This window comes from Temnothorax longispinosus, chromosome 4, assembly GCF_030848805.1.
Source record: "Temnothorax longispinosus isolate EJ_2023e chromosome 4, Tlon_JGU_v1, whole genome shotgun sequence".
In the NCBI taxonomy this organism is placed as follows: Eukaryota; Metazoa; Arthropoda; class Insecta; order Hymenoptera; family Formicidae; genus Temnothorax; species Temnothorax longispinosus.
The window spans coordinates 3855180-3876495 of record NC_092361.1 but is presented as its reverse complement, the minus strand read 5'-3'; the positions used below and the strand labels follow the sequence as shown (position 1 = coordinate 3876495).

The window sequence follows — 21316 nt, the reverse complement described above, 5'->3', positions numbered from 1 at the left end:
CGTATGAAACATGCGAACCAACGAATTGAACTTCGTTGATTCGATGGTTTGCGAAAAAAAATTATTTTATTTGAGGACACGCACAGTAGCATTTTTCAAATTAAGCGTCTTATTTCACCTGCTTGTGAGAGCTGAGTTGTGTTTTTATCTGCTTTTTTTTTCAAGTTCGTCATTTATATAGGACGATTCTGCATTACTCATGAATCGAGGTTTCAAATCACGGTTGTTCATCACTACACGTAAGAAACGGCCGCTAGATTTTTTCGAATTATTATAATCAACACATTCACCGTTTATATATGAGGATTATGCATTTTTAATAAATTTCACTGAAGTTTCGAATCACGTTTGTTCCCAGGACGGCCGCCAGATTTTCTCGCGTTCGTCATCACGATACTCATGATGCTGCTAATGGCGGCGGGGGTGAAGAAATCGCTGGTGTTCAACAATGTGCTGAACGCCATCAATCTCGCCGTCTGGGTCTTCGTCATGGCGGCGGGCATGTTTTACGTGGATTCCGACAATTGGTCCGAGCATAACGGTTTCCTCCCCTATGGCTGGAGCGGGGTAAGTACAGGGTGCATAATAGACAGAGTCTAACAATAAGAGGGCTGATCGTAGTTCTACGTAAGATTAAATAAGACTGAGAAGTTTTACAAATGATAAGGCAATGACGTAAAATAATTGCGCGTAAAATAAAATATTTAACACGTAAAGAAATATACGACAAGATTAAAGAGTGACAAGATAACAAGAATTAAAAAACAACAAGAAATATCGAACACCGGGAAGATGCATGAATTCAATAAGAGAATTAATTAAAACGTTAGATTTTTATGATATCGTTTCGTAAAACAAAGCGATGTCTCCTGTTCATTTGTTTTACAAATTCCATATATAAATAATTTCAAAGACAAAGGGTTGTTAAACAATGGTAATTCGCAATGCAGCGGTATTAACGCCGGCAGCCTTTGTCGCACGGTTCTCAGCGCGGATAACGAAAAGAAAAAAAACAATGAGTGGCTGGAGACAGGATGAAAAAGCCCTCTCGGCTGAAGCCCTCTCGGCGTGTCTTTTTCCAGCTGCTTTCATAAGTCCGATCCCCTCGCCCTCGCGCTCGTGCCCTATTCCAGCGACAGACGGAGTAGCATACTGCGCTATTTTGATGTTTGTTTAAGGTATTATGAGGATATCGGTTTCAGAATGAAAAGGAGAAGAGATGTCGCTGACAAAGTCAACTTTGAAAACATTTTTATTTAGTGGTACAGTACACATTCCCCTACGAAAATTAATAATGAAAATTGCTATACGTACGAGATACTGAAATATTAATAATAAATGCCGAAAATGACGGAATATTAAAGGAAATCGTTCAAACTTCTCGCTATTTTGTATAATCACCGTTGTCTATCGTCAGTCTTATTGAACAAGACAAACCTCTGAATATCGTAACGCGTAATGACAAGGGAAGATTCCGAGCAATCCGCGCGAAACTCCAGTCGCTTGAGGTGCGAAGTCGCCGTCGCCAAGGTTCGGTCGAGGGATTCTCCGCCTGCGGCTTACGACAGTTATGCGGAACAATGGCAAACTTGTTGCACCGAGTCGGCCCGACAGATGTACCGAGAGAGGACAGTAATCGCGAAGAGATGGGACGATGGTGGAAAACGGCGCCTCGTATCGTTCACGGACACAGGGAGAGGTGAACAGAACGCGACGCGACGCGACGACGGCGATGCCTGCGGCAATCGATAGTGCGAGATAGAGCCCTGGGATATCGGGAACGCCGTTTGGATGACTGTCGGGAGAAATAGAGACCGCGGGGTGTGAAGAACGAGAGCCTGCACCGTTCGAATTTCCGAACGTGTTTGCACGCTCGGGGAATGCAGGATGGTTATCTGCAGAACCATTTCCAGATAGCGGAGGAGAATCTGACTCGACTTAACGTTATTTACCGTGAATCGATAGTACGATCTTCGTGTAGATAAATATTATTTATACAATTTTTGTATAGAGAGAATGTTAAATATATAAGTGACACGTGTAGCAATGGGAAAAATCTCCTGTTTATTAGGTGCAAAAGAGAAGGAATTGTACATGGCTATAAATATACGAAATACAATGGCGCGTACGCTAAATGTAATAACGGTTCGCATATCGCCGCATATAACCGAAAAATTGTTCGAAGGGTCAAGTGACATGTGAACCATTAGCGCGACGATAAGAAAGAGGTGTGCGCATCGACGAGAACTGCTCCGCCCGAACCATCTCCACGTTCTCCCGTTACGCCGCGCCAAGAATAATAATCGGCGCACAGTCAATCACAAAGAAAAAGTTATTCATTCGTACATCTGCTTTGGAAAATAAATAAAAAGATCCGCAAAATATCGCGATCACACGTTGTCTCCCCGACGTTAAGAAAAACGTCGATCATTCGGACAACGCCACTCCCTTCCTAATAATCGATTTAATTATCCAAAAGGAAGTAGAGAGACAAAGGGAGGGAGATCCAAAGGTCGCCGGATGGAAATGCTGAAATTTAAATTTTCACCGGTAGCGTGGAATCGGGCGAGAGAGATTACGCGGTGGAGTTTCGGGTAAGAACGGTAAGGTTGACATGAATTTTCGCGCGCGGCGAGGGGGTGGGCGTTGTGTAATCGGTACTCCCCAGTTTCATTACACGTCCCCTATACATTTTCGTCGCTGCGCCCACGTGCGGATGTGTTGCACAAAAGCGCAGGTAAATCGCGACTAAAGGTCGGGCAAGACCCATTTACAGATATGTCGCTCAAATATTCCGGCGATGTGAAATCCGAGAGTTTCAGCCTGTCGCGGAATGTTCCATTAGTCGAGGGTAAAGAAATCGCGCGCGTGGGACGAGGCGACCGGTATCTCGAACAATGTCGAACGTTCGCCTCGAAAGGCGTTTGTACTGGTACGCAAGTTTCTTGCGGAAACAAAGGAATTAATAACGAGGGCGCACGGACGACGTTACGCACGGACCTTAATTCCTTCAAACTTTCGGAGACCAGCGTCGCGTCGCCATTGTTCTTTGACGGAACTTGCGTTTCAAATTAATTATCCGGGTTAAAGCGTTCTATTTCCCAGGGGAGGGATGCCCCGGGAGGGCGCACAAGGAGAGAAAGATCGAAGTTTTCAAATCGCTCGTGGTGATATGCAAGACCGCGCACCGCATAACTTCGCTGCAAAAGGCATCCCGAGCGATGCCGAGTATTGAAAGATGTATAGATTTCCATGTTCGCAAAAAAAAACAAAGAAACTACAAAGAAAATTACGCGTGCGCGCGACGTAATCCGAATACGCTCGCTCGAACTTCTGTTGTCGCTCATGCTGCAACGACGGCGCAGTCGCGTTTCGAGTTAATTATCCGAGAAGAAAATGTTCTGCTTTCGTAAAGGATAAGGAATAAAACGAAGACGGTCGGATTTTATAAGGCGATGTATGAGCAGTAAAGCGTAGGAACATTGAAAGAGAACATGGGGAAAGGCTCCTAAGGAAGGTCGTGAATCTTTCAGCGGGACAGCTGACCCTGTTGGCTCTTGCACACGTTATCCCTTCATCCGTTACATCCGTACAGAACTTGACTATCTCTAAATATTGCCTTACGCCGGAGAATAATTCCGTCCACACATTACAGTGTATTAAAAAAAAAAAACGGAAAGTAAAAATACATTCTGAAAAAACAAATAGAACGTGTTTTAATATTTTGATTTATGAATATTATAATGCGTGATACAGAGACGAGAAAATTATTTTGTCATTTTAATTTCAGTTTATACACTGGAGCTTATTGTGAAGAAGAGGTAGATTTGAGATAGAAGAGGAAACAGTAATTTATGGTCGCCCATTATCGAGGAATTAGTGCCTTTTCCAAGTAAATTACATCGCGCTGAACACTAAGTCGCCATAAGCAAGTAAATTAAAAAATGCTGTAACGAGGCGCGTCGTTATGCATTAAGAGACCGGCGATCTCACTCCTTTCGTCGACGAACCACTTCGTCTCGGTTCCTCATCCCACCTCCGCAATTTTCAACGGATGTAAACTATTTCGAGCAGATCCTTGGTCGAAATATTTTAAAAAGAAGAAGCTTTATGTTTTTGGGCCAAATTCTCCGCACATTTCAACGAAATTCCACCTTATATTCTGTACTCAGTCTATGAAAACTGGCAATCCGCGCCCGCGGAACGTAATTTTGGTACGTGAAAGATCATTCCGACATCCAGCAGATGCTTTTACCAGTATGCTTTCATTACAAATACGGCTATTATTTTATATAAAACGTAGAATATTCATGAGCAAATAAGAATGAATAATTTCAGAAAAACTTCACATTTTTCTTGAAAATATCGCGACGCAGAGATGCGGCTGGAAACGTATATTGCACCGGAAGGAAAGGAATAAATCTTCAGAGAGAGCAAGCACACCAGAAAGCCGGGTGCATCCTCGTATTACGTATTTCGTCTGATTGATTTATTCTCCGGTTTCGACGGGAATTGCGGCCCGCAAATGGAGCGCTCAAACATCGGTAGAGCCACAGCCGTAAACAATAAACAAGCGTGTTCTAAACGAGAGAGAAGGAGAGGAGAGAAAAGAGGTTGAAATAAAAAAAATTATCAAATGTTAAAGTAAAAAAAGAGATTGACATCAAATATCGCGGTAGTCTTAGTTGGCATATTAATAAATTAAGTCAGATATTAGAAAGAAATCTCTGAAATACAAGTAAAATTATTTCACGCTCGATATTTATGAAATATATTACGAAATGTTTATGTGTGGTCTCTACATTTGGTCTCTCGTTTGGTCTTCATTCGGTAATTTCTCATCTCTAACTTATTAATTATTATCATGTTGAATAATGCGTCATGAAAGTTTAGGGTAAACTCGGGTAAGATGGCCATAGAGGAAAGATGGCCAACTCATGTTCATTCGATGTTTCATGGCGAGCTATATTGAAAGAACATAGGTTGGCCATCTTTCCTCTATGGCCATCTTACCCGGGTTTACCCTATTCATTCATGATAACGTATATCTTATGTAAGAGGCACTCGTGATTCCGCCGCATTGCGTTACATTTTCCCTGTATCGGTAGATATTTATGAGAATCGTGAAGACGTGGTATTTTATCCAGGAAATATGTAACGCTCCCATCAACTGAGGCATCGTATGTCAAAGGGGCCCCGGAATCTCTCCCGCGCTCACTGCAATGCGGAATTACCGTCATGCAGACGTATACGCGGTGGCACTTAAGCGGATTTTCCCATCTTTTCACATACCCGCGATACATCTTTTCGTACGGTTCCTAACTTCGGTTACAGTCCGCCGGTGAAATTATGCCACGTTCTCGGACGGAATTCAGATTGAGGATGTACGTGACGCCTCGGATCGGCTTTGGACGCGGTAAGGGTTTAGGGACGAGGGTCTCAAAGAAATCGGAGTTGCTTCCGGTTTGCTCCACCCCTCTCCGACCACGAACTGTCTATCTTCCTGAAACCCGGCACCCTCCTTTGCGGAATACTCTAAAAGGATCTCGCCCCTTTGTTTCCAGCCTGCGAAACGGTAGCCGGATTTCTTCCCGTCTCCGCACTTTTCCACAGCGTGGATCTTGTGTTAATATTTGGCAGACCGAAAAGCAAATTGTGGTAGACGGGGCGCAGTCGCAATTTACGCGTAATTTAACAGAAAGAAAATCAAGATTACGCCGTAATGACTTCTGATTTCTCCACCAAGACCAGCTGAACCTTGTGGCAACAGAATTCTCTCTGGCATATTAGTGCAATAATAATTCTATAAGATAAAAGATTTGTTAAAATAACGCTCAAACAGGTGCAACAGTAAATATTTTGAAAATACCTCTTGTATAGTTGTTTGTTTACTTCTATACTGAATGCCCTTTTATGCTCCTATAATACCATGTCTCATACTTTAAAAGAAAGGTATACGTGTGTCTTCCACAAAGAAAAAGACGCTCGTATCTCGCAAAGAATTGCAAGGCATTAATTTCAGAGACCGCGTGATCGGTAATACGACCACGGGAGTAAGGTCGATCTACCGTCGCGAGATTAAACGATCGTAGCAAGTCAGCCCCAGTCTGTCGTGAACAGGATGCTCCGCGAACTGTGCGCGACACGTAGGCATCGCGATCTGTAAAAGTCAAAGGTGCCGCCTCGGCACGTGCCGACGCGCCGATATCGAGGATATCGAGGACTATCGATACGGAAAAGACTCGTTCCAAATGAACGGACGTACATAATTCCCGCGGAGATAATTCTCGTCGAATTACCGCTAGTAATGCATGCAGTAACAATATCGGTGGAAAAATGTAAGCGGGCTACGCAAAAAATACACGAAAAAATTCGCTGAAATCACAAAAGGTCATTAGATAATTGGGTCATTGTATAAGCTGGTTAAATATTTGTACGGAGCCGTGGGCCTCCAAACCGAATCGAATTTATCAAATAGAAGAGCTGTCGCTACACCGCGTAATATTATTTCATGTAAATCTTGGGAAATTCGGACGGATTGCACTGTATTACGCACGAGCCTCACATTTCCTCGTTAGAGCACTATCACATTTCTTGATATTCTAAATTGACGAGAGCATCATTAATTACGTCTCCGCAGATTTGACGCATTAATACGTGTAATAAAATATCACGTGAAACAACTCCATAAAACGAATGAATTTCTAGCCCCGTCAACTACTCGGTCACCATTCGTTTTAATTCGAGTGTGACATCGTGTCATATGGCGATCGTTGACGAGGCAAAATAAAGTTGAAAAAAAAGAGCTCGACGTTTTGCACAGTGCGCGAAATAATGGCTGCGGTTTCGCCGCCACTCGAGATGCGCGCAAAAATGGTCGATATCGTATACGAATGCACACAATATACACGTTGTCATATTACGGTACCGCGCGTCATCGCGGACAATGTCGTTCTCCCGGATCCTATAACGTCGGCTACAGTCGATCGCAAAAGTAGACAAAATGATTGTCGTTATCTTTATCAGGTGAAAAATTTTACGTTATCGGATAAGAGCGGTGCAATATTTCGTAAATTGCACATTGTTTTAGCAATAATAAATTGTAGAAACGTATAATATAGTTGGAAACGCCGGAACAATGTATTATTTTAATAAATGATCGTAATAATATATTTAAAAAGTTACGCATAAAGTTATTTATAAAAATCTTACAGAGAAAAAGAAAGAGAGAGGACAGGAAATATATTTTTAACGTAAATAGAAAATCACAAATCTAAAAAAAAGAATAAAGAGATGCTTGTTATTTAAACTCGGAGAGTTACTTATTGTCTCGTAACATAATAAAATGAAAAATTGTGTTAAAGGGAATTTAAATGCCCGATCCTGGCGCAGCAAACGCGCACGGAGCCGCTATCGCGAAACACGTCGAATTTTCTTCAACGGGCGCGATATAAACGCCAGCAGCGGAAAACGGGAAGAGAGAAAGAGGGACAAAGACAGAGGGACGAAACGCCAGCCGGGATTGCCGGATCTGTTTTTGCAGGCAACCTGGTTCGGACAGGTTTTTAATTTATTTCCGTTGAGATCGTACGCGGAGCGTACGCGAATTATTATTTAAGCAACGTCTCAATCTTCTTTTCACGGAGTTCATCAAAAATTCATAAGCGCGTCGACCAGGGGTGAAATATGTAAATTTAATATAATATTCAAAGAGCGACACTTTCAGCAAATCTGACTAAGGGCGACGAAGGCAGCGATGATAGTTGCAAAGCGACTCACGTCGGACAATCAGCTATTCTTATCGATCTCCAATTAATTACTTTATACGCGCTCTCATAATAGGCGTGTTGCTAAATCAAACGATACGCCAACGCGAATACCGCATATCATCCCACAATGCGAAGTGAATTCTACGGTAAATTCTACAGTTCAATAAAAGCGCTATGACATTTACCTAAAGGACCGTAGCTCTGTTTGAGCGCGCAACTCGATTTTCCCATCCCGGATTTCCGTTAGATATCTTATTTTCTCTCCGCTTTATCGTATTTCGGTGTCCGATCAGTCTCCGTCGCAATACACTTTGTCCGAGACGCGATGAAAAACTGGATCTCTCTCTTTCCCTTCACAGGTTTTCACCGGTGCGGCGACGTGTTTCTACGCCTTCATCGGCTTCGACATAATAGCCACCACCGGCGAGGAGGCAACGAATCCGAAGAGGAGTATCCCCCTCGCCATAGTCTCGTCGTTGATCATAATTCTCGTCGCTTACGTCACCAGCAGCATGGTCTTGACACTGATTGGTGAGTAGACTGTTAAACAACGGCCGTTCGATCGTTTGTTGGCCCTTCATTAATGAAAATGTACGCCTATTCACGTCTCGTATACTCACGACAGACGATGTGTTCGTTCTTTTGGTTTTGTCGCTGCGTTTTCACGCCCACTTCTCAAAATTTGAATAACTGTTGATGCGAGACGCAGAGTGACTTTAGGGCTACGTGTCTCTTTGTTCGCTATCGGCGAATCGAGATTCGCCTCCATCTCGGTATCATAATCAATTTTATCACAACTTTATTCCAAACTGCAATGTAACGGTGCCCGGGGAAACAATGGAGAATAAAATTATTATACGAAACTTGTTCGCAAACGAGAGTTGTTGAAACTTTAGCATTATTACGACTATTGTGTCAGGTATATTATTGTTACGCTTCGTGTAAAATCGTTATTATTAGCATATTGATTGCCGGATGAAACTCGCAAGAGTTTCACTTGAATTTACATGATATCGGGACGATGGTATCGCGCGGGTCGGAAGAGCTGGCGTTGCAGAGTTCCCAGCACGTACTCGCGTACCTCGTGTTTCAGTTCCGTATGATCAGGTCGATCAGGATTCGGCGTTGGTGGAGATGTTCGGCCAAGTCGGGGCCTACAAGTGCAAGTACATCGTCGCGATCGGTGCGCTGGCGGGCCTGACGGTCTCCATGTTCGGCAGCATGTTTCCGATGCCTAGAATAGTCTACGCGATGGCTCAGGATGGCCTTATATTTCGGTAATGATCAAGACGCAAAGGGTAAAAACGCCGAAACGTCGAAACGGCGATGAGATGAATTGTTAAGGACGGCTGAGACGGGTGTGACCCCGGATTAGGGTTTAACGCGCACATTTCGCTTCCGCAGGAGCCTCAGCCAAGTTTGGCCGGCGACTGGCACTCCCGCAATTGCGACTCTAACTTCCGGTATATGTGCCGCTTTCGCTGCGCTACTGATTCAACTGGAGGTGTTGGTGGAGATGATGTCGATCGGTAAGATGTTATCTAGAATGATTTCTGTTTATCGCAAAACAAACTTTGGAAATGAATGGAGTATAGTTTTTTTCTATACTTATTGATTATTTAAAAAAAAAATAATTATTATTAATTGTAATAAATGTAGTTAAATCATTACTGTCTGCTCTACGAATAAATTAATAAATATCTTTCAATAAATATATATTTTTTAAGCCTCACTTTATATACAAATTGACAATGCAGTATAAAATTGCGTGGAATAAAACTCTGATGGTTGATGTGAATCTTTCCGTTTAAATAAACTTTGTTTCTTGCATGTCGAATTTACAATTCAGTTTCCAATTAAGCGTTCTGTTGCCGTGGACCGGTATGCACATTTTGCGTTCGTCAAGTATTAAAACCGTCGCACGAATTAAATTATAATGAAGTAGCGCGGTGAATGCTGAGAAAGAGCCACGTTTAGGTTTCCCGTTCGCGGTTTAATACTGCAGGTACCCTGTTGGCGTACACCCTGGTGTCCACGTGCGTGCTGATATTGCGGTACCAGCCGCATTCGACGAATCTGATCGAATTGCTGCCGCAGAGTCTGCGGACGCCGTGTCGATCGCCCACGAAGGAGACGCAGGGGAACGGCCAAGTGACTTACGGCAAGGAGCTCAGGCCCGATCAGCTTGCGACCGCGTTGAACTCGGTACAGACGTCCCAGTCGGAGCTTACGACCACCAACAACGGCCAGCGTATCACGGTGAGACTCGGTTGCTCACGTTTGCGCGTCAAAAAAAACGACAGAACAGCCCTTGTCGTTCGCCTCCATCGCCGCGTAATTAAAGACCTCCTTTCGTCTCAGCGAGAAAACGAGATTTTTTCCCCTCGATTTCTTCAGTTCTACGCTCTCCTCGTTTTCGTATATAACTGCATTTTAGCAGTTATTTGCACGCGTTTCTGTGCTCGGCATTTTCTTCGTGTTAAATCACTTCCAACGTTTATTCATTTTATATGTCGCCTTTATGAATTTCTTGCAACATAATTTTCTTTTCTTTCTTCCCGAATTTTTCTTCTTATATTTCAATATAGTGAAAAACTTTTTATTAGGTATATAAGAGGCAAAAATTTATCTCTTTTGCCATTAAATTTTTCAAGATAACGGCATTCCAGTCTTTTCCCCTTTTTAAAACGGGGAATTTCTTCCCCCGTTGCTACGTTGACGAAGAAAATTGGATCAACCGCGTAACGGGCTGCTGGAATGGACTAAAGCGAGATTGCGCAATTTTGAAATTAGCGTCGCGCCGTTCCAGGTGCGGCGGGTGAGGAGGGCCAACAGCTCGTCGCCGGATTCAGACGACACGTACGGCGGCGAGGAGGACGAGGTCGGATTGGGTAAGGACGATCAGTATCTCGTCAGCGACAGAACGGAGAACAAATTCTACGGCAGCGTGCACGCGGCCGCGGCCGCCTCGAGTTGCGGTAGCGCTCATCAGTATCCCGGAAACACGCCGATCATAGGGCCACCGTTGAATTATCTACAGCGTCGGCTGCAGGTAGTGATTAGTAATCGAAGAGCGATCGATCGGTGGAATAAGGTCACCCAGTCGTGGTATATTCAATAAACGATAGGATCCCGCCCGATTATTTATCCAATACGAATGACTTTTTGTTTTATATTAGATTTCCACACGGTAGTTTTATACGACTTTATCTCAGCTATGTGCCAAGAAAGGCGTTTTTTTTTTTTTCAGTAAAAACGGGCCCAAAAACCTTTACATTTTATAGCATTCAATTCCCAAAACAATCTGGCCATTATGCGACCTCACAGAATTATTTAACCCTTCCCCTTATTAACCCTATTAACATCTTCCTCCGTATCCTTCCTTCTGCTCCTTACAGTTCCTGTAGCTCACCCCTCTGTTTCCTTCCATCTGTCTTGTTTGCGAGCTTTTCCTCTTATCTTCCTTCTGACTCGTGTCCTCCGTCTCCTGTCGTACCTCACCTCCAGGCTCAGCGCCTTCTACAACAATAAAAACAGAAAAATGTTCCTTCAATACGTATGCGGTCTCCTTCAACTATTTTATCGATTCTTCAGCTTCCTTTAATTTTCGACTTCCTTCAATTCTTCGACTTCCTTCAATTTTTCGGCCTCCTTTGATTTTTCGGCTTCCCTTAATTTTTCGGCTTCCTTCAATTTTTCGATCTCCTTTAATTTTTCGGCTTTCTTCCGTTCTTCGGCTTCCTTCAATTTTTCGGTCTCCTTTAATTTTTCGGCATTTCTCAATTTTTCGGCTTCCTTCGATTTTTCGACCTGCTTTACTTTTCGGCCTCCTTTAGTTTTTCTGCTTCCTTCGACGTCCTTTAATTTCGACGTCCTTTAATTACTCTGCCTCCTTTAATTTTTCAACTACCTTCAATTTTTCGGCTTTTTTCGATTTTTCGTCCTCCTTCAATTTGTCGGCTTCCTTCAACTTTCAGTCACCTTCGATTTTTCGGCCTCCATTGATTTTACGGCTTCTTTCAATTTGTCGGTTTCCTTCAATTCTTCGGTTTCTTTCGATCTTTCCGCTTCCTTCAATTTGTCGGCTTCCTTCAATTTTCGGTCTCCTACGATTTTTCGGCATCCTTCGATTTTTTCGGTATTTTTCAATTTTTCGACCTCCTTCGATTTTTCCTCACATGGACGCATGTACCTCAGTTTCCTACCACACGGTAGTTATACAAACGTCTTTACTTTATCAGATTCCCTCAATGCGAAAAAGGGAGAATCAGAACTACTTTTAAAATGCTAGGTTTTCGAAGCTAAATTTACTTCATAAAAATTTAGAAAATTTTTTTATTGTACTTTTAGAATTTTAATATAATTGATCAATTCTGAATACATTCTTTTCTAAGATTTAAAGTTTCTGATGCATTTAGTCAATTGATGCTTGAAGTGCGGATAACGAACAAAATTTTTGTATTATTGAATATTGTTCTAATTTTTATATATATAAAGAATTGCACGTAAAATATTTCTTAACCGAAGGACCGTGCGATTATTACGAAGCTAATAAATCGTGACACTTCGTAGGCGGCGCAATACCTTTGTCCTGCAATATTCCCGTGGGTGGACAGAGGTCCTGCGACAGAGGCGTCAGGACGTTACGTCATGAAGCTCGTTGGGATCTTATATATCTTGATCCTTATTTTTGACTTGATTATCGTCTGTGGGATGGGTGAGAAATTTACGCTGTTTTTAATGTATTAACAAATACAATTTCTCATGAAATTGATCAAATATTCTATACAATAAGAAAAAGAAAAAGAGTGTAATAAATTAACTCATATAATATTAGAGATATAATTCTGAAACACAATATTCCAAATAATTTTGAAAACTTTTTTCATTTACATGATTAATTTCACGAGACGCTGTAAACGTATCTCGATCGAGATTTCACATCTTTTTTCTTTCAGGTAACATGGGAACATTTACAACGATACTACTATTTTTATTTTTCTTTGCCATAATCGGTATACTTCTCGTCATCAGTAGAAAGCCGCAAAATAGGTAATAGGATTATTCGATCGTAATTTTCAATCCCGCGTAATTCGCAAACTGCGAAGCGTATCCATAAAATGGTTTAATGATCTAAGTGCTAACTCCCTGCATTATCCTTTTTGTTTTAGGAGCAGCGTAATGTTCATGACTCCAGGCTTACCCTTCGTCCCCGCGATCGCCGTTACCGTCAACATTTATCTCATCTTCAAGCTCAGTATCCTCACCCTTGTTAGGTTTACAGTCTGGATGACTCTCGGTACAAACTTATATTCATGTTAAATATAAAGTTTCTTTTTCAAACTATCCATGAGCGGAAATATTTATGAACAAAAGCGCGATCTGACTTAATTATATCTATTTTCTTCATTCGCTTCTATCCAATCTTTGAAATGATAATACTTTATATATTTTTTTTATTCCTTCCTGCGAATCTCACGATCAGTCGAAACACTGCTCCTTGTATCTGCCATCAGGTTTCATCATGTACTTCCAGTACGGTATCAAGAACAGTAGCCTGGAGGAGGCAAACGCGTCGGAGAACGTCGACGATATCGTCGTCGGCGGCACGGCCGGCAACATCGAGCTGACCGTGACCGATCATCACCGGCAGCAGCAGAAGCAGTACACGCCGGACCGCAGCATCTACGAGGGCCAGCAGCTGGACGCGTTCGGCCAGCCGGTGTTCGGCAGCACGAACTTCGGCGGCACGCCGAACCAGCAGCAGCACATCAGCATCGGCGGTCATCAGCAGAGACAAGCGGGGACGGCGGAGAGCGGCCGCCGCATCGACCAAACCGCGTCAACGACGGGCAAGCACCTGTTCATCGATCAGGATAGCTTCCCCTCCTGGGACGATTGAGGAGCACCGCGCGCGGTACCGAGAACGGATATTAATGTATACTTAACACACGAGTAGGGAGGGGAAGAGAGTTATTATTACCACATACACCTGACGACACGTTTGCGCGCGCGCGTGCGACTGGCATCGGATGATTACCAGTGAAATCAGACTCCTCGGGGATCGCGGCGGTTTTGAATTCGAACTTGGAGGAGAAGTTCTTTCGGCGCGCGACAAGCTGTCGACGATTATCGAGAGTTCAATACGCTCAAAAAGATTATTTTAAGAAACGTTCGATAGATTATCGGGAATTAAATTCGTTTAAAAAAACAAAGAATAAGTTGAACTGCGGTTGAAATTAATCGCCGATTTTTTAGGCTTTTTTCAGACTCCCATATAATTTTTTTACAAGGAAACTTGCTTCAGAATCAGCTGTAATATTTTTTTGTAATTGCGCTCCTTTCTTTGAAGGTTTATTATTCTTGTACATTTTTCATTTCTAAGTTTTAATTTTACGAGAGTTTGCGCTCGTTGATACAGTTATAAACTGACTATAAGAAATAAGTCGGTCACTTTGAAGATTCCGTTGACGCTTGATCGTCCGCTGGAAAGTTTCATCTTTTCTTACGAAGTATAATGCGCGACGTCGGAGACGTGGGGATCGTCGGGGAGAAATTTAGTCGGTTACGTAAACGAGAAGACCAAGAACCGCGATACTCCGGGGGTCGGACTTGTTGACTACTTGGGACGAATGTAGCAAATAATTTTGCGGCAATATTTATTATCCTAGTTGTATAGTACCGTCGTTGACGAGGTCACAGGCGAAAAAAAAGGTTAGGGGGTGAAAACGGGACAACGGGTTAAGAGAGTAAGGGCTGCGGGGGGAGAACGAAAGAAAAGTGGGAGGGGAGACGCAAGAAGAAAAATGAAGAGACCATTACCATTATTAGTATAAGGCGAAACTTGTGTTTTCCAAGAGAGCGCTCTAACTGCTAATATAAGTTCAAATTTATCGCTAGTCTGCGAATGGGAAACGAGTGCGAGATGAGAATGAGGTGTGTCGTCGGAGCGAGAGGACGAATGAGAAACAAAAGTGAGAATGAGAAAGAGAGAGAGAGAGAGAGAGAGAGAGAGAGAGAGAGAGAAAAAGAGAAAGTAGAAGAAAGAGCGAGGCGTGCCTGAGAAAATAATGAATAAGAAAAGAGTGTGTGTGTGAGAGAGAAAGAATCCGTAGAAGAGAATACTTTAATGAAAAAAAGGAAAAAAACAAGAAAAACGTCATCTTTTGCCTAACTTTAATCTTTCCCAAAAAGAAGAAAAAAAAAGAAGTTTAGTCTAACATATTATAATCGTATATCTAAGCTTACTACAATACTTACATACGTCTTACCTCGAGTAAATTCTTTGATTATTAATTTACACGCAATTTGTATAAATTATCTAGAATTTAAGCGCGCGTCGCCTCCCAACGAAGGATTGAGAGCGAGTACGATTAATTAAGCTCGCTGCAGAGACGATTAGATGTATCGAAAAATATCGGGGCGATTTACTTTCCGAAATCGCGAAAAATTTTGATCTCGTCTCCGTTAATTGGCATCTATTCTCCTGCCTCTGTTTATTACAAGGATCAGGAAAATCAATTTCTCGTTCGGAGTCGAGATACGTATTGGGATAAATTTCGAAGAGAACAGAAGGAAGAACAGAGGCTGTGGATGGTTTAGTTTTCGAAGAAACGAGTTCTCCTCTCGATCGACTTTACAATTCGTCCAATTTCTTGCGGGATTAAGAATATCGATGGTAGACGGGAGACGACGCGAGATAAGATTTCGTTTTCGTGTACATATCTCTTCGGTGTTTCGAGACAAACCGTTTCTCCGTACGTACGTGCACAAGTCCATTGTGCTTCTCTGTCCGCTAGTGTGTTCCGCGCGATGAATCGAGGATAGCCTTCGATACTCCCGAGTAATTACGGTCGGGGGGATGCGCGACCGCGTGTCTCCGATACGAGCGAGAATGTTATGCCGTTGAGCGCGTCGCCGCGATTACTTATTCACAACCACGAGTGCAGCTCCAATTAGCCCGAGTCGAGATAATCCAAGACAACCGAGAGTACGTGCTGTATACCGAGGCTGATCCTCGCTTTAATCTCTCGATTCCCTTTGTTAATACCTATCGACGACATCTCTCGTTCGCGTTATTAAATTCCGAGAGATCAATCGCGACGATCGACCGTCTCGCCAAGTAATCTGCGAGATATTCCAAGGAGGCACGACACGCGACCGTGATAAAATGCGAAAAAAGCCACAACGCGGAATGCTTATCGATTGGGCATTGCGGGGCAATCAAGTAAATGCGCGACCAGAAGTCGCTTGTACACGTGCTTTGACTCAAATAACTTTCATTATTTCGAGATCGGGGGTTTTTTTTTCTTCACGAGAAACATCCGAAGCTACGCTGGTATCCTCATTTTTCGTCGTTTCGCTCGTAACGGAGACATGCGTCGTTGCATACTATTCGACATTCGATCGTGCATCTTCCAGGCGAGCGTCGATGCGTCGTCGCGACGCGTCGATCGCTCGAACGTTTTGGACGGGCGTAGGTCGTTGGCAGGTACGACGACCGCTCCCCGCGATCGCTTTCGCGAAACATTTCTTCTCGTGTCTGTATTTACTTTCGTCCAGCTGCTCCGCCACTTTTACTACTTCGTTAGGCTCGCGTCCGCATCTCCGTGTGCGGAAATCGTCCCGCGGCTCTCGAGTCGCCCAACATACCGCGTCCCTTTCCCACGTGAACGGCGAATTCGACGACGAGGCGACGATAGGGAGGGCTCAGGGTGCTGACGATCGACAAATTACGATACGAATAAATAAGTTGATTCGACCATATTACTGATAATTAAATTATTGAAAAACGAGACGTCGTTCAGTGTTTGAAAGAGAAGAGAAGAGCAAACAGTCATTGGAAGGAAAATTTTTAACGGGTGTCCGCGCGTGACCGTGGTGTAAAAAATTTCTTATAGTGTCTCAGAAATTTTGTAAGAATTGAGATTTATGAAAAATTCTGTAAAAATATATAACATTTCTCAGATACTTTCAGAAATAATTGGATGAGAATTTTCTGAATATTTCAGTATCCATATAAATTATACAGATTTTCACATATTTATTCAGATTTCTACAAAGATATGTTGGCGGGAAAAAAGTGAAATATTTTATTCTTATTTATTTCTGAGTTTTTTTGAAAAACTTTCCAATTCGTATAAAAAATCTAAAAAAATTTTGAGCATTCTGAAAAATTTTTATAAAAATTCTGATTAATAATATGAAAAATTCTTGAGACATTTTTCCACCTGGGGATATTTCCATTACAGAAATTTTTCCAATTTTTATTACATACATTCACGTGTATTGTAACTCATATATCTCACTTATCGCATTAAGGGTGAGTTTGTTCGAAAATCGATCGTTCACTCTGATCCACCTTTAGTTTATCGCGCACGGGTCTTTCAGCAGAACCGGTGGGATTCTGATTAATCTCGCGAGGAAAGAGGAAAAAAAATATATATATGTACACACATATATATCTATATATATACACAAATATATATACACATATACTCTCTGTGATCGAAACACTGTACATCTCTAAGGACGACGATGAACGTCGATCGTTTCGCGTTCCAAGCGTGAAAATTGATTCGAGGATCGAAAAGGGAGATACTCGACACGCTACAGGGGCAGGTCGAGAGCTTGGTTCTCGCTTTTTATTCTCTACATATCGATCGGGGTGATCCTTTCACACATATCAGTCCTGCACACATTCGCGGCGCGCGTCAGTCGCGGAAACGTCGCGTGATCGCAAAGTTAGCCTACGCCACCGCGTACGTCGACACGACGCGACACGCGTATCGCGCAGAATACGTGTAGTACTTTATACGTAGAATACTTTCTACACGAGACTGTTCGATTTTTTAGGTGATACATATCAGGGAGGTCGCAAATTCGCATCTACGCTCGCGGTCACGATATTAATTAGTTTGAAGTCCGTTGTTTAAAGTAAAAAAAAATTAGTGTCTTTCTCCTCGCTCTTCATCTAAATTTGACCGAAACTCTAGAGTCAACAGATTAAATTTTTTAGTGAAATTTTAACCTAATTAAATGGAACTCAAGAACTGCGGAAAAGTTGCGTCCAAAGTCCAAAGTTAAAGCTGTATTAAGAAAAAAATTAAATGGCCAAATATTCTGGTCGAATCTTACTAGACGGAGCGCAGGCGCGAATTTCGCTTTTGCAATGCAATGCATTTGTTCCTTTCCTTTTTATCTTGATCCTTTACCCCTGTAATAATGTCGCGGATATCTTAGAGAACTGTTTGATTGCACCGAGTTCACGTCACCGTGAAATGTACAGCGAAAAACTTGGATCATAAATCTCGCGTGATATATATAATTCAATATATTTGCACGGTACTTTTCTGAAACAAAGCACAAAGTTTGACCGTTATGTATATAGTACGTATATGTTCAATGGATTGAAAAATACTGCTGAGCAACTTCGAGAACATTTATCGAGAATATTTATATATAAAGTAAAATTAGCGATCAAGGCAAATCGCACGCCTGCTCTCCCGGTGACGTGACGCGTTTGCGATCTGTAAGCAAAATTTCTCTGAATATCCGTTCTGTCTGCTGCAGAATCGCGCTATCGCGATCCTCGACGGACGGGAGTTTACTCTGTGAAAGAACAGTGCCTGTACACATCTATCCAGACGTTAGACGAGACGTTAGAGATCCCTTCCTTAAAACGGACAAAAATACATGGCGGTTGAAAGGGCGAAGCTGACGAAGGAGCTATGTCGCATTGTCAAATTTATTTAATTCTCTATTTATTATTTAATGTAATTTATTTAAGTCTCACTAAAAGTCGGTTTACGATTTGCAAAAATTACATTCCGAAAGTTATAAACGCAAATTGAGTATGGTTTTTATTATCATGAATAAATAATTGAAAAGTAACATCTTTTAACCGATATACCTTCCCAAATCTGTTCGATCAAATTTTAAAGTTAATAACATTAAAACTTCGCGGACGATATAGTTTCCTCGTATTCTTCAGCCTGTCAAATCAAGTATGCTACCTATGCGAATATTATTAGCGAGCAGTAGATCCATTGAGATTGCGTGTCTCGATGTATCTCGGGAGGATAGGACTACATGCGAGGCTAATAGCAGAACGACGAGGAGAACGCGGCGTTTTACTCTTTACCCTTTTAGTTAGTCTTTCGTATTCTTAGATAGGAGGAAATGGCCTATTGCACAAGGTGGCGGGACTACGTCGATCGAGGTACAAAACCGCGAAGTAAATTTTAAGCCGGAGGAACGCCAGTAAAATATCTCTGCTCTGTAAAAAAAAGCTGAAACGATCTGGACGACGTAAAAGTCCGAGAAACATCCGCTAAGACGTTCGCAAAATGTCCGAGGAATTAGGAACTGGAATATCTATATATCGAACATCTTTACCGGACGTTTAATTCGAGGTTTTGTACCGAGATCGGCGGATTCCGCGCAGATGTCACGTGTGTACCTTGAAGTCGCAGTAACTCGCTGCGGAATACCTTGAGAGTTTCGACGGCTGTAAGTTGAAAGTATTAGCTCCCACCAGAAGGCACGACGCGGAGAATTATCGCACTTTCAGTCGAGGAAAGTGACACCTGCAAAATCGCCGTTTGTCTTTTTTTTTTTTAAGAGGGACAATCTCCAACATGATATAAGGTGAGAGAGCGACGTGAACGGTGGTACTATAGTTGTGTATATACTTGGCAATAATGAACAAGTTAAGTAATTATATTTTATTCCCTCTCTAAACGCGATTTTGTGAAAAATCGACTTGTGATACTCGCGATAATTCTTCTACTTCTTTTCCGTTGGAAGTGCGATATGTAACGATAGAATAAGCGATCAGCCACTGAAAAGCAATTCCGATTATAATTGCGAGCGCGTACTCGTATAAATGTACGAATGGAAGGCTAACGAAGATACACGTTCTCCGTGAAAGTGAAAACGCACTAAAGAATGACAGGGATCTAAGAGTCACTTATCTTATAGCGAAAAATTAATTTAGTGGGATACAATATAATAATACAGTTCTATACGAATGTTGAGAATACGGCACCGCAACGAGCGAATCGGTGCACAAACGATTTGTTTTCTATTTTTCTTTTCTCCAAAACTCCGTTCTGCGAACAGATGAAAATACAAGGAGATTGCATCATGTCCTCGTCATTCTAAAAGTACGCAACCAAAATATCTCGTATGTGTGCAACGGTACGTACACGACAGAGTCGACGAAATTCGTCTCGGAGATTGCACCCGACGCGCTGCGCATTATTGTTAATACCTTCGACATGGATATACGGCGAACGACATTGCGAAAAGCGGGCGATATTAATATTAAATTAACTGCTAGCAATTTCAATCTCCTACGTAAGCAATTTTGCGGCGTGTAACACGCGCCACGCACAATTTCACGTCGCTCTTGACTCCACAGCGGATTTGCAAGAGTGCATCGTTCTCGCGGGTCGATCCGCGCTCGCGTGAATAGACGCGCGAATGACCCGGGAAGATCCGAAATTACGAGTTCTCGGAGAAGGAAGCCACACCGGCGACTCACGTGCGTCGTCTGAAAAATGGAAATGCAAAAGCGTCCTTCAAGATCGGAAATTCCGCGAGAATGCCATTTTTCTCGTTTGCCGGGAAAAAGCCAGACATAAAAGAAAAGAATCTTTCTTGTCCTTAATAGAAGCAGAGAAAGAGAAAGAGAGAGAGAGGGAGAGAGAAAAGGGATAAAAGGAAGAGTATGAAAAAGAAAGAAAAAAACAGCGAGAGAGAGAAAGAGAAAGAGAGAGAGAGAGAGAGAGAGAGAGAGAGAGAGAGAGAGAGAGAGAATGAGAGTGAATGATGCATGTGCGACGATATACTTTTTTTCTCTCGGGACGGTCGGGTGGTGGGCACTCGAGGTATCTCGGGAAGATATATGCGCACGAGAAGGACAAAATTTTCCATGTAATATATATACCCTTACGTAACTATATACGTTGTTTAATATTGATAAGGATAAAAAATAAAAGTGATTATTCAAAAGCTAAAGCGGTAGGTACGATGTCGTTCATTACTTCCCAGACGTAATCGATAACCCTCGTCATCATTTACTCTGCAAACGTCATGTGTAGAAATTGTAGAAAAATTATGTTTCTCTTTTTATAACTCTTCACTGCGATAGTTTATATTTTTTCAATATTTTTATACAATATTTTTATAGTTTCAGCAAAATACTCAAAAGAAGGACAGCAGATTCGATCCGCTATTATTCGCTATATATATATATTCGCCTTGTTGCTAATATTTAATATACTTTCTCATTTATTTGTTACGTAACTCTAATACCAACTAACTTTCTCGCGTTCACAAAGCAAGCCAATCTCGTTTATATTAACAACGAACGAATTTTTAGTTACGAGATTAATTTGAGAAGCCTAATATAAGAAGCCTGTTTCTGATAATAAAACGGCAGATGGGCAGTAAAAACAGATGGAAACTTACTTGACTATAGCAATTCCGAAAAATTGAATTCGACCTTAGGACCAGATTGCTAGAATCTAACTGAGCTCAAT

General features: G+C 42.1%; 1 protein-coding gene across 2 annotated transcripts in view; it reads left to right on the top strand.

Annotated features, from left to right (window-relative positions):
• LOC139811091 (solute carrier family 7 member 14) overlaps positions 1 to 20792 on the top strand; it is an 84181-nt gene extending 63389 nt beyond the window's left edge. For both annotated transcript variants that reach the window (XM_071775152.1, XM_071775151.1), the window contains 10 exons: positions 359 to 567; positions 8129 to 8300; positions 8863 to 9046; positions 9174 to 9298; positions 9775 to 10028; positions 10579 to 10821; positions 12342 to 12486; positions 12728 to 12821; positions 12941 to 13068; positions 13286 to 20792. In XM_071775152.1, the coding sequence (XP_071631253.1) occupies positions 359 to 567; positions 8129 to 8300; positions 8863 to 9046; positions 9174 to 9298; positions 9775 to 10028; positions 10579 to 10821; positions 12342 to 12486; positions 12728 to 12821; positions 12941 to 13068; positions 13286 to 13671 (1940 nt within the window). In that variant the 3' untranslated portion in view covers positions 13672 to 20792. The remainder of the gene's footprint in view (positions 1 to 358; positions 568 to 8128; positions 8301 to 8862; positions 9047 to 9173; positions 9299 to 9774; positions 10029 to 10578; positions 10822 to 12341; positions 12487 to 12727; positions 12822 to 12940; positions 13069 to 13285) is intronic.
• The last annotated feature ends 524 nt before the right edge of the window (positions 20793 to 21316 follow it).